At 49.1% G+C, this 13,527-nt stretch overlaps 1 protein-coding gene across 1 annotated transcript in view; it reads left to right on the top strand.

Moving 5' to 3' along the window:
* Positions 1-13,527, top strand: part of LOC102839032 (kelch-like protein 29-like) — a 229,371-nt gene that overhangs the window by 193,267 nt on the left and 22,577 nt on the right. Inside the window, exons 5-6 of the mRNA XM_006835247.1 lie at positions 7,224-7,417; positions 8,864-9,123. Of these exons, the coding sequence (XP_006835310.1) occupies positions 7,224-7,417; positions 8,864-9,123 (454 nt within the window). The remainder of the gene's footprint in view (positions 1-7,223; positions 7,418-8,863; positions 9,124-13,527) is intronic.

Here is a 13,527-nt window from a genome sequence, read left to right as displayed (position 1 = left end):
CCCCCACCCCACCCCCGGCTATATCTACCTAAATGAGTCTTAATGGTGCATGAGCATCTTCCTCACCAACCCCTGCCCCATTATGTTGATTTTAAAAATTTGTCTGCTTCACACCCTTGCAAAGAAGTCAGGGGCCACCTTCTAGCTCCTTAGTGAGGGAGAGCAGCAAAGGGGGCCAGCCCGGGGTAACGCTCATGTTTCTCTCACCCATCAGCAGATTAATGCCGCTGCTCATTTTGCCTTGCAGCCTCTCGGGGCAGACGCGGAGCCTGGACTGTGCTCAGAGTGGGAGGACAGGACCTCTGCTTGCTTCCCAGTGCTCTGTTTGAATTGCCAACTAATCCCAGAGTGACTGTGTTTTGTTTCAGGATGGCACACTGGCTGGCACCTCCTTTCCACCCAGCCTCGCTGGCCTCACTGGTGCAGGAAGGGGCAGTTCTTTGTAACTTTTTGTCTCACGGGCCACTTGGGTCTCCCGCTCCGGTGCTTGGGTTCTCGCTGTATGAACACAGAGCTCTGGGTGGAGGGGCATGGTCAGTGGCTTCTTCAGCCCAAGAAGGTCTTTGTGCTGCCATGCCTGGCAAATTCTGGAGCCAGCATTGACCAGCCCCTGGCTGCTGGATTAAAAATGTGGCCCTTGCTGTGGATGAGCTGGAGAGAACAGGACGTAGGGCAGGACTGGACTGAAGGCTGGCTCTGGGGAAGAGACACACAGTACCATTCAGAGATCTTACATTTACATTGCCCAACACAAGCAAACAACAGACAACACCAGTAGGTAGGATCCCAAAGAGTGTAAGCCAGAAGAGGCAGTGAAGGCTTCTGGGACAGGATGAGAAGAGGGAGGAAGATTCCAGGAGGATAGAGCCAGGCATGAGCAGTAGGGAAGGGTGTGAACTGGGGGAATAGGTAGGCCCTGCCCCCAGAACTGGGACTCAGGTTGGTATGAGGTGTGGGGGCATCAGGAGCAGTGGGGAGGGGAGTGTCCACCTACAGGTGAAGCACAGTAGGATCGCCTCAGGGACCCTAACCGGAGAAAAGGGTGCTTTGACTGAGAGGCAGTGACTGGAAAGGAGAGGACACCCACTCGGGAGCTAGGGGATTGGGTTTTCTACCTGACTGTGCCACCTGCCCTAGGACCCCAGGCAGGTCCCCTCCTCTGTAAAGCAGGATTCTGGTTGAAAGGATATCCATTCTCCTTACAGTTCTGATATCCTGTGGAGGGCAGTGAGGGTTTCCCAAGAACAAGCTGTAACAGGAGCAGGTGACGGTGAGGACTGAGGCACACGACGGTCACAAGGAGGAAGCCAACATAAGGGGAGAGCTAGGAAGGGGGTGGATGTTGAGGGAGGTATTGAATTCAGATTTGGACATGGTGAATGTCCATAGCCTGAGGAACACCCAACAGAGCTGCCTGGTAGACGGCCTATGGATGACCACAAACCAAAGCGGTCAGGGCCTGGAAACAGTCTGAGACCCTCAGTGAACAGGAGGGTCACTCAGGGAAAGAGGGAAGGCCTGAGCAGTATCTGAAGCACCCTGTGGTTGAAAATCCCAATGTTCATTTATAGCTATTTCTGGTGTGGCACTGTAGGAGCAGCACTGGGCTGCTAAGCACAACGTAGTCAGTTCAAAACCACCAGCTGCTCCTTGGAAATGCTATACAAGGTTGTCATGAGTTAGAACTGACTCAGGGTACTCAACAAGTCCTAACCATGGGGTATATACCACCATTTATGCTAATAGCTGCAAGCAAATCCTTCTGCAGGAAGGAAAACAGAATCTTTACTGGAAGATCATTTCCTTTCTGGCCAGGTAAATTTAGAGAGCAGCAATGTCTATCTCATGTCTGTGACCCTGGCGACCTAGAGTATAGTGGTCCAGAGTCATCCTACCTTCCACTAGCGGGGCAGGTGACATGCCCATCATTCCAGCCCTAGCAAGGAGACTATCCCAGCATCCCTACCCTGGCAATGACATTTCCACCAACTCCAGCCCACACTTGGAGCTACAGGAATGGCAGATGAGAAGTCAAGTCATTTACTCATTAGTCCCTAAGTAAAGAGTCCTGGTGTGGCACTGTGGTCTAATGCGCTGGACTGCAAAGTCACTTGAACTGCAAGATTGGCGGTTCAAGCTCATCAGCTGCTCTTCAGAAACCCTGTGGGTTGATGGCACTTAACAACAGATGGCTGTGTGTCCTCAGGGAGTCCTTAGTCTTGGGGGATGGGGAGCTGTAAACAAGAAATTCATCCCAGAGATGGAGATTAGAGGCTCACCGGCATAGTGTCTGTCTCAAGGCAGCAGGAGGAGTGGGGACACTCAGTTTCTTGGAAGAGGTGGCATCTGACAGGGAATTTAAAGGAAGAAAAGGAATCTGCCAGGCAGACGAGGTGAAAGACAAAGGAGAGAAGAAAATGCATGGAGGACTGAGGTATTACAGGGAACTGCAGTATCAAATATGTGTGTGGAAATGGGGAGATGAGACAGGATCCAGGCTCATGGGACTTTGTTTTAAGCCTGGGGGTGGCATGTTCAGATTTGTGTTCAGATTCTCAGAAATGTCAATGAGATTGGGACTGAAACAACTGGCTAAGAGCTTCCCTCTGACTAGTGACCCAGTGTCCCTTCAGCTGAGCTGCCTGTTAACCCCACAGATGGGTCAGGGCAAAGTCTGGCCAGGGCCCAATCTCCAGGTCCAGGCTGCAGGCTGACCACTGCCTTCCCCAGGCATCCTTCCAGCTTCCTTCCCTGATGTTTCTCCATATTGAATGTCAAACTCTTGTCTTCTTCCTCTGACAAGGTCAAGATCTATCCCCCAAGGAGACTTGTAGAGAGGTCTAATGTCATCCTGTAAACCTTCCCACTGGTCCCAGGTAGCAGGTACTAGAACTCTTAGCACCCCCATTTTACAAATGAAGTTTAGGCTCAGTAGCCAGTAAATATGGGATTTGAACTGAGATTTGATGACAAAGCTCCTAAACTCATAATTTGCCAACCCAGAGAAGAACAAAACTGTCATGCTAATTAATGCACAATCTGGAAGAAGGTATGGAGCTACAATGAGTCAGGACTTCAGGCCCTGACTGGTTTGGTTTTCTGATTAGACCTACAAGGGGTCCTGTGGCACCAAGCCCAGGGCCGCCTCTCACCACCAATGAGCAGGACCTAGACCTGCCCTGGGCTTTTTTCTTTGGTCCATGGAGTCCTTCCACTTATCCCATGAACCCATCACACCAGCACACTGGCCAGACCAGCCAGTGGCAGGTGGCACGAAAGAAGAGCGGAGAGCACTCTGCTCTTTAGAGATAGCAGAGATCCTGTGCTCCCTGCCAGCACTTCACACTCCCTATGTGGAAGAAAACATCCAGCTAAGTGGGACAGAGCTGGTGCTGAGACCCTCATCTTGCACAGCTTATTAGATGGACAGACTAGCTCATTTTTCTAAGTTCATTTTCACAAAGCCCTACATTGTCACCCCATCTCCAGCAATGATGGAGGAAGTTGTGGTGAATATGTGTCACAGTATATCTGTGCTCCATAGGGTTTTCAATGGTTGAGATTTTTAGGAGATTCTCTGGCCTTTCTTCCACAGTGCCTCTGAATGAAGTCATTAATTAATGGAGTACATTAATCATTTGCACCTCTCAAAGACTGCATTGGCTAAAAAGGCCTATCTATTGAGTGAAGCTGGGTACTGTGGATGGAAACACCTCAGGTAGAATCTCTAAAGCAGGTGAATCCATCACCCAGTCAGGGCCATCCTGAGTTACACAAGTCCCCAGGTCCCTGTTAGAATCCTGCATGCCCATCTTTGTAACCTGGAGCCGATAATGACATGGTCAAGCTTCTACACATGGGGCAGGATGCTAATCACACTGGAAAGGCCATCCTAAGAACAGGGTTCTAGCCACATGCATCACTTGCCGCATGCCACCACTCCCCACCAAAAAAGTGGCACTGGGTGGGTCTGAACCTCTTACCTTTCAGATAATAGTCAAGCACTCAACCAACATTGCATTATCCAAGGTTCTGGTCAAAGCCACGTTTCTAACTTGCACTGTACACTGAGGCTGGATATGACAATTCTTATCCCAGATAATCAAATGGCTACTGGTGAGATTTCAGATATTCATCTATTTCAGACTCTGATGTCTCAGCACACACATGTATCCAGGCCTGCTGAACAGGAACTGTGTCCCATGCCCTGGGCTCCCCCTGACCCACACGCCTCTCATGGCAGGAGACTCCAGGAATTTCTAATCTTCTGCCAGAACCCTTGGACCTCAGTGTGGACTGGAGATCACCAGCCTGCCACCTCATCCCCACGCTGCTGCCCCCGCAGTGTCAGTTTCATAGACGAACAAGACTAAGTTATTGTTGCCTGGGCTGCCCTGTCCCACCCCCTTCTGAGGCTGCTCCCAGCAGCTCCCAAATCCCTGTATGGGGCTGAGTGGATTGGAGGTTCACACTCCAAGAACCAACTTTAAACAGAGACCAAACTGTCATCTGTGGAGTGGGTTGTTTCCCAGTAGGGACAGGGGCCACTGTTAGGGGAGTCCTACTGAGAGAGGGGTAAGAATTGTCCTATCTAGACTCAGTGTACAATGCAAGTTAGAAACGTGGCTTTGTCCACTAAGAGAGGAAGGAGACCAAAGGAGTCTGCTGTCAGAGGTAGAACACTAGCTCTCTGGACCACCATGCAAATGCCCACATGGCTGTAGGCACACACAAGGTCTCCCTGGGCCCTCCCCTTTTTCCTCCTCCAGATCCTTTTTCCTCCTCCAGATCCTAAACGTGGCTGCCTGGCGGTCTCCATCACTTTCCCAAGTATTCTGCTGCAGCCTCTGAAACAGGTGTTCAGCTCACAGATTCTGGCATGTGATCCCAGGAGCATCCAGCCAATCTGCACACCCTTTGCCCTGCGGTTCCCTCCAGCCTTAGACAGTGCTTCCCCACATAATCCCTGTGATACTTGGTCACACAGGCGCCAGCTTGTCCACAGTATCACTCTCCCTGGCCCTAACTCTGGGCAAGATGGGCAACACTTTGCAAGTGCCACATTGCTGGTCCCACAGTACCATGGGCTTCCCTGTCCTGCCCACCTGCCCCACACCCCTCCCCACAGTGCTTCCAAAGTTCTCAGGGCCAGCCAGGTGTTTGTGCATTTCTCTGTGTGTGTTTGTCCTGAAGTCCCACCTCAGTGCTTCTCGGGTGGACAGGTGGGCAGGCCAGGCCACAGTAATGGGGACCTGGGGAGAACGGGAGCACATCAACCTTGTCACCATCAGTCCTGCCCTGGCTGGACTCCCCGGAGCCTGAAGGGCGTGCAAAGGAGAGGTCAGAAGGCATCATGCAGATATGAAGGCAGGGGCAGCAAAGTGAAGGAGACAGACTCAGAGGGTCAGGACAGGGGTTGATGACCTCTGAGGTGTGGCTGTTCTGAATTTTTGTGAGTCTGAATGATCACCTAATGAACTATGTTTACAGTGGACAGAGCCCCCAAGGAGGGAAATCCATCCCAGTAGCAGTAGGCTAATAAGTCACTTTTAGGGAGGGCTCTGCTCAGACCCTCTATTATGCCAGCACCTCTCTCTCTACACTTTATGGGCCTGCCAGGACTGGGGAGTTAGACTGCCCCATGGGGTCCCTGGCCAGATAAGCCAGTCTGTGGAGAGGACCCATCATAGCACTGTTGGGAAGAGACACTGGGCACTTTTCAACTTAAGCTGTTCTTGACCCGGTAACATTGACATTTTAAAGATCTTGGGGCAGGCCAATGCTTCACCTGATTGACTGTTGCACTTATGGTGGATTTTCAGGTATCATCATATAGAGAAGGGTATTCACCTGCTTACATCACACAAAATCTCCAAGGGGACTTTAACTAAGCCTCATCTAGTTCAGTTGTCTGGTTTTACAGAAGAGGAAGTCAAGGGTTTAGAGGCCAAGGCTGCCAGCCAGTGAGTGGCAGAGCTGGGGACTCCAACCCCTGGCTCCCTGCCCAGTGCTCATTCTCCAACCCATTTGCACAGGAGTCTGCCTTCCCCTATGGCTAGCCAGCCTTGCTTGCCAAATACCTCTAAACTCCGTTGCCAGCCACAGGTGCACCCAAGGGACCAGCCAGCAGACTTGAAGCCCCTGGGTGAAACAGCCACATGGCTGACCCCAGCCCTGGGCAGACCCAGGCTCAGTGAGGGTCTCAGCACTGGTCAGTGCGGCCGAGACCAGGTGGTCAAGCCGTTCACTTCTGAGAAACCTGCTCGTGATTCTTAATGCTCTGGGTATTTTTCCTCCTGGCGTCACTTGTGTATTGGTGTTATTTTTGCTTCATTTTATCTGTTTCGTTTCAGGTCCAGCTTTAGGGCATGGCTGCCCAATCCTTAGGAGCCCTTACAATGGTTTTGTATTTCTGTAGACACCAGATAAAGCATACTTATATATTTGTGTCCCTCCCACTGCTCCCCCCAGTTCACAAGCACGATGTACACTCTACACGCAGGCCACTCTGACCTCTGACCCCGTGTTCCATGTGGCAGAAGGGCCCCGCCCCGGGCCAGGTCCCAGGTCATGGCTGCTGGCTGTCTGTGGCGGAAGTCCTTGGTTGTTCCCCTTCCCCTCCTCCCCAGCTCTAACCATTCTGTCCGTCTATCTTGTCTCGTCCTCAGTTTCAAAGCAATGTCATGAAGGGCTTCCTTTCCATGCCTAAAAGGAAACAATATGAGGGGCTGTAGCGGGTGTCTGGGACTGCGCAGGGAGACCCGAAGAGGTCTCCGGATTGGCTGTGGTTGCAGTCAATTGGGAACCTCAACAGCTCGGGTCAGAACCTCCCGTCTGAGGCTGTGGGCCCTGGGCCCTGGGGCTTGTTGGGTGGAAAGACCCGCACACGCAGTGCGGCACAACCGTATTGTTTCCCTTTGAGGCCAGTCCTGGTCCTCGTCCCCATCCACAGCTCATGCTTTTTGATTTGCATCTTTTTTTGCATGGACATGCCAAGTAGTGATAATTAAGCAGGGTTTTCTGTTCTTTTGGGGCATCTTTGGTCAGACTCTTCTCTTTCAGATCCCGTGTAAGGTCGTTAGGTTCAGGTGTGTCCATTGCCGTGTCCTTTGAGTCCTAAACGAAGGGCGTGACCGAGCTGTGCAGAGAGACCTAGCCATGTGAGGAAGCGGCGCCAGGCCGCGGGAGCCGGCAGGTAAGGACACCCTGGTCTCTGTGCCTAGGTCCGTGCGAGACGGCAGCCGCGAGAAACTGGAGCTGGTCCTGTCGAACCTGCAGGCAGATGTCCTGGAACTGCTGCTGGAGTTTGTCTACACGGGATCCCTGGTCATCGACTCAGCCAACGCCAAGACTCTGCTAGAGGCGGCCAGCAAGTTTCAGTTCCACACCTTCTGCAAAGTCTGCGTGTCCTTTCTGGGTGAGCCCGGAATGCATGTGCAGCTTGGGGTGAGGTGGGTGTGGAGGACAGGAACATAAGATTGGCGAAAATTTGTCAAACTGCAAGGATTATTAGTAGGGGTGATGTCTGTGTGGCTGGATTAAGCAAAGGTTTTGAAAATGATAATTCTGACCACTGCATGCTAGGTATGGTTCGAGGACTCTGCCCCACCTTCCAGTAGACAGAAAGATGTCTCAGTGACCTGGGCCTAGGCCAGCTTTGTGAGCACAAATGGGGCAATGAGGACTGCACATAAGGTTCAAACGTGGAAAGTGCCGAGATTTGGTCTTTCAGCCCTGTTCTCTTCATCCTGAACGTAGCAGCCACAAGCATCAGCTTCCCTTTAACTTGTTGAAGACTTGTGCTGTATCAGATGCCTATATGGTATAGACACCTGAACTGTCACTAAAATACCAAGACCTGACGCTCAGAATGGAACCTGAGTGCCAGGAGCTACTAGCAGGTCTCCAGTTCAGAGACCAGCATGGGTAAGAGTAGGTGAGAAAGAAGGGCAAAAGAACCCATGGCGTGGGACTTGGAGTGCAGACAGAAAGGGAGGACAGCAGTTCAGGTGGAGACAAGTGAGGAGGCTGAGATGAGCAATGGGGAGGTTAAGCAGTCTAAAAGGGTCAGGAATCACAGCTCCAAAATTAGGCTCACAAAAGCCATTTGTCAGACTGTGGTGGCTTACGTGTTGCTGTGATGCTGGAAGCTATGCCACCAGTATTTTAAACATCAACAGGGTCACTCATGGTGGACAGGTTTTAGATGAGCTTCCAGACGAAGGCAGACTAGGAAGAAGGAGAAACAGACTTCTTCTGAATGGTTAGCCCCTGAAAACCTTATGAATAGCCGTGGAACATTGTCAGATATAGTGCCAGAAGATGAAAACGTTCAACTGGGAGGATGGCACTGGACCGGGCAATGTTTTATTCTGTGGTGCATAAGGTTGCTATGAGTCACAACAGACTCAACTCAGGTGAAACTGAGACACATGGGAGATAGTGGGTGGGCATGTAGGGGGGTCCGACTGCTGGCATAGACTCTAAAAGTCTAAGAACTCAGACATACCTATCACAATTATTGCTGTCACTGTTAAGTCTCAGTGGGACCCCAACCTCCAACCCATCAGCAATGCCACAATGAATAAGACAGTGAGGAAGTTCTGAATGGCAGTCTCAGTGTTTCTCTAGGACTTGCAGGAACTGAGGTAAGCCTAGGGAGAGTCAGCGTGAGATGGGGCAGATGGAAACCAAGGAAATGGTTCTAAACCTCAAGAACACCAGAAGGAGGAGAAGGAATATTGGAGATGAGCTTACAAAGACACCGGGTGAAAAAGGCCTTCAGAGAGAATAACAGGCAATAGGCATAGGTGGTTACCCCTTCTAGGGCCCTTTGGTTAGTGACCCTCGCTGTGACCCTCAGAGAAGCAGCTGACAGCCAGCAACTGCCTGGGGGTGCTGGCCATGGCTGAGGCCATGCAGTGCAGCGAGCTCTACCACATGGCAAAGGCCTTCGCGCTGCAGATCTTCCCCGAGGTGGCGGCCCAGGAAGAGATCCTCAGCATCTCCAAGGATGACTTCATCGCTTACGTCTCCAATGACAGCCTCAACACCAAGGCCGAAGAGCTGGTGTATGAGACCGTCATCAAGTGGATCAAAAAGGACCCTTCATCCCGTGCACAGGTAAAAGCCTGTCCCTGTCCTGCCTCTTCTCCAGTCCTGTTTGGGTGCGTAGTGATAGGGATTGAAAGCAGGGATGAAGGCAGGGAGAGGAAGGACTTCATGGTCTGACCAGCAGAGAGAGTCAATGGGTCCTGGGAGAGGGGAGCTGCAACATCTTGGAGGCCCTTGGAGACTGGACAGCTAGCTCTCTGTGGACTCAGAGAGGTGATGGGAGGGATTAGAGATGAGAATCTCCAAAGGAGGTATCAAAGGAGTTTCAAGGGCTGGAATTTTATCCAGAAGGAGAGCCTACACCAACCAAGAAGTATCTGTGTGAGATCCTGCTTTCAGAGCTGTGTAGGTATAGATCAGTAGGAGGACCCCCACTATTCCCTGGCTCCTGAGGGGATGGAGAACACCTGGCCCAAGTGGGAACCAAGCAGGAGGTGGGAAACCACTGCTGATGTGAAGGGGATACGGTTAGTTCCTCCAAGAGGGCAGATGGAGACTCAGAGCCAGAATACAGAGGAGGAAGGCAAGAGGGCAGTTTCCAGGAGGGAACCACTGTTGGCCAAAGGCACTGTCTGGACACCCAGCTCAAAACAGAAGCACCTTGGTTGTAACATGTGAAGAGTGTCAGGAATTAGTCAGCTGCTTGGGAAGTTCTTGGAGAGCCCAGAATTCATCCAGAGACCAACAGATGGCCCAGCCAGGAAAAATGGGGTAAGGAAGGTCAGAGCCCAGAATGAACTGAGGCAGCTGAGAGGCAGACGAGGAAGATTCTTTTGTTGCATTGGGAACAAGAAAAGGAAGAAGGAAGGACGGATGGGCCACGTGCTGGGATCTGTAGGATTGGGGTAATAGAGGTTATGGAGTTAGTATTGCACCCTGACTCAGTCACTGAGTCCGGGAGAATGAGGGTCTCTGATTAACTGGGTGGGGAGGGGCAAGATTTCTTTTCAGAGGAAGTAAATTAGTTTGGGCAAATCATAACAGTCAGAGCTACATTCGGCTGAAATTTAATTGTGAATCTGCAACAAATCTCCAACTCCTACCCAGATAGCTCTCCTGAACTCCAGAGCTATATCTTCAATCACCTACTTGACATCTCTGTGGGAGAAAGATGAGGCTTTCTGTTCCCGTAAAGATTTACAGCCTCAGAAACCCTGGACAGGGTCGCTATGAGTCTGAACCGACTCCACGGCATATAACTACCACTAGGCATCTCTGAACTCCTGGCACGGTGCTGTAGGATCAGCACCAGACTGCGAATCACAAGTTCAGCAGTTCAAATCCACCAATTACTCCTCAAAAACCCTACACAGGGTAGCTGAGTCAGAATCAACTCGACGGCACTTAACAACAACAACTAGACATCTCCAACTGGATACCCGCAAGCCTTTACCTCTTCCTTATTCCTTACTTCAATTCTTCCCATTACCCAAGACAGAAATCAAGATTTTTCCCGCCTTCCATATCCATTTGACCCTACATTTCTGTCAGTTCTAACTCCTTAATCTCTTGTAAATGGACCTACTTTTTTCTCTCCTCATTCTAGACACCCTCATCTCACCAGAATTACTGTCATCACCCCCTAAGTGGTTCTCCATCTTGCTCCCTCCAAATCCATTTTCCACCCTGCAGCTTGAGTGGTCTTTCTGCAGAGCAAATTTGATCATGTAATTTCTGTTTAAAACCACTCATTAGTTCCCTCATCAACGCCACAGGATAAACTACAAAATCCTTAGTGAGCCTGGCATAAGAGGACCCGGTCTCTGCTAACTTCGCCAGACTCATTCCTCCCTACCTAGCCCTCACTTCAACAAAAGTATTTTGTATTCAAAAAGAATATTTGAGTCTGTCAGTGCTTCCAACCAAGGATCCCTGGTGGCTTAGTCGTTAAGCACTCCACTGCTAACAGAAAGGTCAGCGGTTTGAACCTACCAACTGCTCAGAGAAAGAAAGACAAAGCAGTGTGCTCCCATAAAGATTACAACCTTGGAAACCCCATGGGGTAGTTCTACTCTGTCGCATGGGGTTGCTATTTGTCAGAATTGATTCACTAGCAATGGGTAAGGGGAATCCCTTGACAAGGGCAGTGGTACTTCCGTGGCAGGAATCTTGCCTTCTAGGTATGAAATCCAGGTTTAATTCCCAACCAAAGCACTTCAAGCATAACCATTGTTTGTCTGTCAGTGGAGGCTTACATGTCGCTATGATGCTGAAAGATTTTATCAGAGCTTCCAGACTAAGAAGAACTAGGAAGAATGGTCTGGCAATCCCCTTCTGAAACATCAGGCAATAAAAAAGCCCTGTGAGGAAGTGGGGCTGGCGCAGGGCCGCCATGTTGCAGCAGATGATCTTTCCCACAATACCTGCATCTGACAATCCAGCTGTTTGAGCCTTGTATTCTGTCTGATTTGTGTTGCTTAAGAACTGAGAATGGCGGCTAGGGTGGAGGTGTAGTGATGTTTGCCATCAGCAATACCACAGAATACCAGGCAAAGCAGATCCAGGGCAGAGCTCGAAAACTTGGAACCACAGAGATAGGAATGTTTTGAAGGTTTGAGGAACTTGAAGGTGCAGTAAAAAAAATCACGTACTTTTGAATCTGCCGGGCTGGGCTCAGAGGTCTGGAGCCGATATATTGGGTGAGACCAAATGACAAACAGGGGAGCAGAAACACCACGGAAAAACGCCACAGGAACCTTGGAGCAAAGGTGGACTTTGTCAGTTTTGCTTTTTTCTGATTTCCGTGTGTGTGTGTGTGTGTCTGGTCATTAGCGCGCCCCCTGTTTGCCCACCTCCATTCTGGTGACTAGAAGGGGGACCCTGAGCAAGTGGACACCCCCCACCCTCACCACTGGTGGGTTCTTCTGCCACGCATGTGCACAGATACTCTGTCTAAGAGCAGGCCCTGAAGGCTTTTTGCTTGTCTTTTGTTTTTCTAAAACGGGAAAGGGCAGGACAGGGCTGTAGAGAGGGAAAAAGAATTTAAAAACAAAACAGGCGAAAAATTCAATTAAAGCCTGAGGTAAAGCATAACAACCAACATTGGCATCCTGAAATCTCTCAGGCAGCTTTGAAAGCAAGAAGCTGAAGACAGGGACTTAAAGTCAAACTCGTATTAGGCTACAGATTTTTTTCTTCTTCTTCTCTCCCTCCTCTCCTTTGTCTGTGATTATAGACTGCAGTATTCAGTCTAGTTTTTCTTGTTGCTGTTTTTTGTTTGTTTGTTTGTTTTTATTTTTTTCTCTTGTATTTTTTTCCACTGGTGCTGTTTTGCTATTATATACTCCCCCTTCGACCTTTGGAGGACTTTCTTGTCTCCATAAATTACACAAGAAGAGTTAGCAACTGCTGCCATATAAACAAGCTACAATCACACTCTATAAAACACAAAAACCCAGGCAAGAACGAATACCGATTACCATATACCAGGGAAACAGACAATACCTGTGAAAGTTACTCTGAGTTAAACAATAAGAAGAGTGAAAAGGGAAGCCCACATCCTGATCACATCTCCCTGGAAGCAAGCAGAAAGCATAAAAAAATACCAAAACACATAATTAAGTATTAAGGCCACAGATAAATACTAATCATGTCCAAATACTAATCATGTCCAAGAAGCAAAAGCCTAAGAAGGAATTCAGAAAAATTATTATAAAATGTTTCAAAACACTTTACAATAGAGTTGAGAAAAATAAGGAAGTCAGGAAAGCACTACAGGAACAATAAAATAAAATAGATACAGCACTGGAAACAATTCAAAACCTACCGAAAGAAGTCCAAACGATCAATAACAAAATATCGGAAATAGACAATACTCTGAAAGGGCAAAGGAGTAGAATAGACGAGATGGAAGGCAGAACTAGTGAGCTGGAAGACAAATCTCTCAATACCACTAAGATAAAAGAACAAACACAAAAAAAAGGATAAAAACATCTGAAGAAAGTTTAAGATTCATGTTGGACAACAGGAAGAGGATTCATGTTGGACAACAGGAAGAGGAATAACTTAAAAATTATTGGCATTCCAGAACAAGAAGAATCACACAAGACCACAGAGGAAATAGTTGAAGAACTACTGGAAGAAAATTTCTCTAACATCCTGAAAAGAGAAAAGATAAACATTCAAGAAGCTTAACGAACTCCAGGAAGGATACACCCAAAAAGGAAATCACCAAGACATATCATTGTCAAGCTCTCCAAAATTAAAGACAAGGAGACACTTCTGAAAGCAGTCAGGGAAAACAGAAGTGTCACATACAAAGGCAAGCAAGTCAGATTGAGCTCAGGTCTCTCAGCAGAAATCATGCAAGCAAGAAGGCAATGGGGAGACATATATAAAACCCTGAAAGAAAAAAATTGCCAACCAGCAAAGCTATCAATCAAATATGATGGTGTAATCAAAACATTCCAGGAT

This window comes from Chrysochloris asiatica, unplaced genomic scaffold (genome assembly GCF_000296735.1).
Source record: "Chrysochloris asiatica unplaced genomic scaffold, ChrAsi1.0 scaffold00016, whole genome shotgun sequence".
NCBI classification, from domain to species: domain Eukaryota; kingdom Metazoa; phylum Chordata; class Mammalia; order Afrosoricida; family Chrysochloridae; genus Chrysochloris; species Chrysochloris asiatica.
The sequence above is the reverse complement of the archived record's forward strand: the minus strand, read 5'-3'. Positions and strand labels throughout refer to the sequence as shown.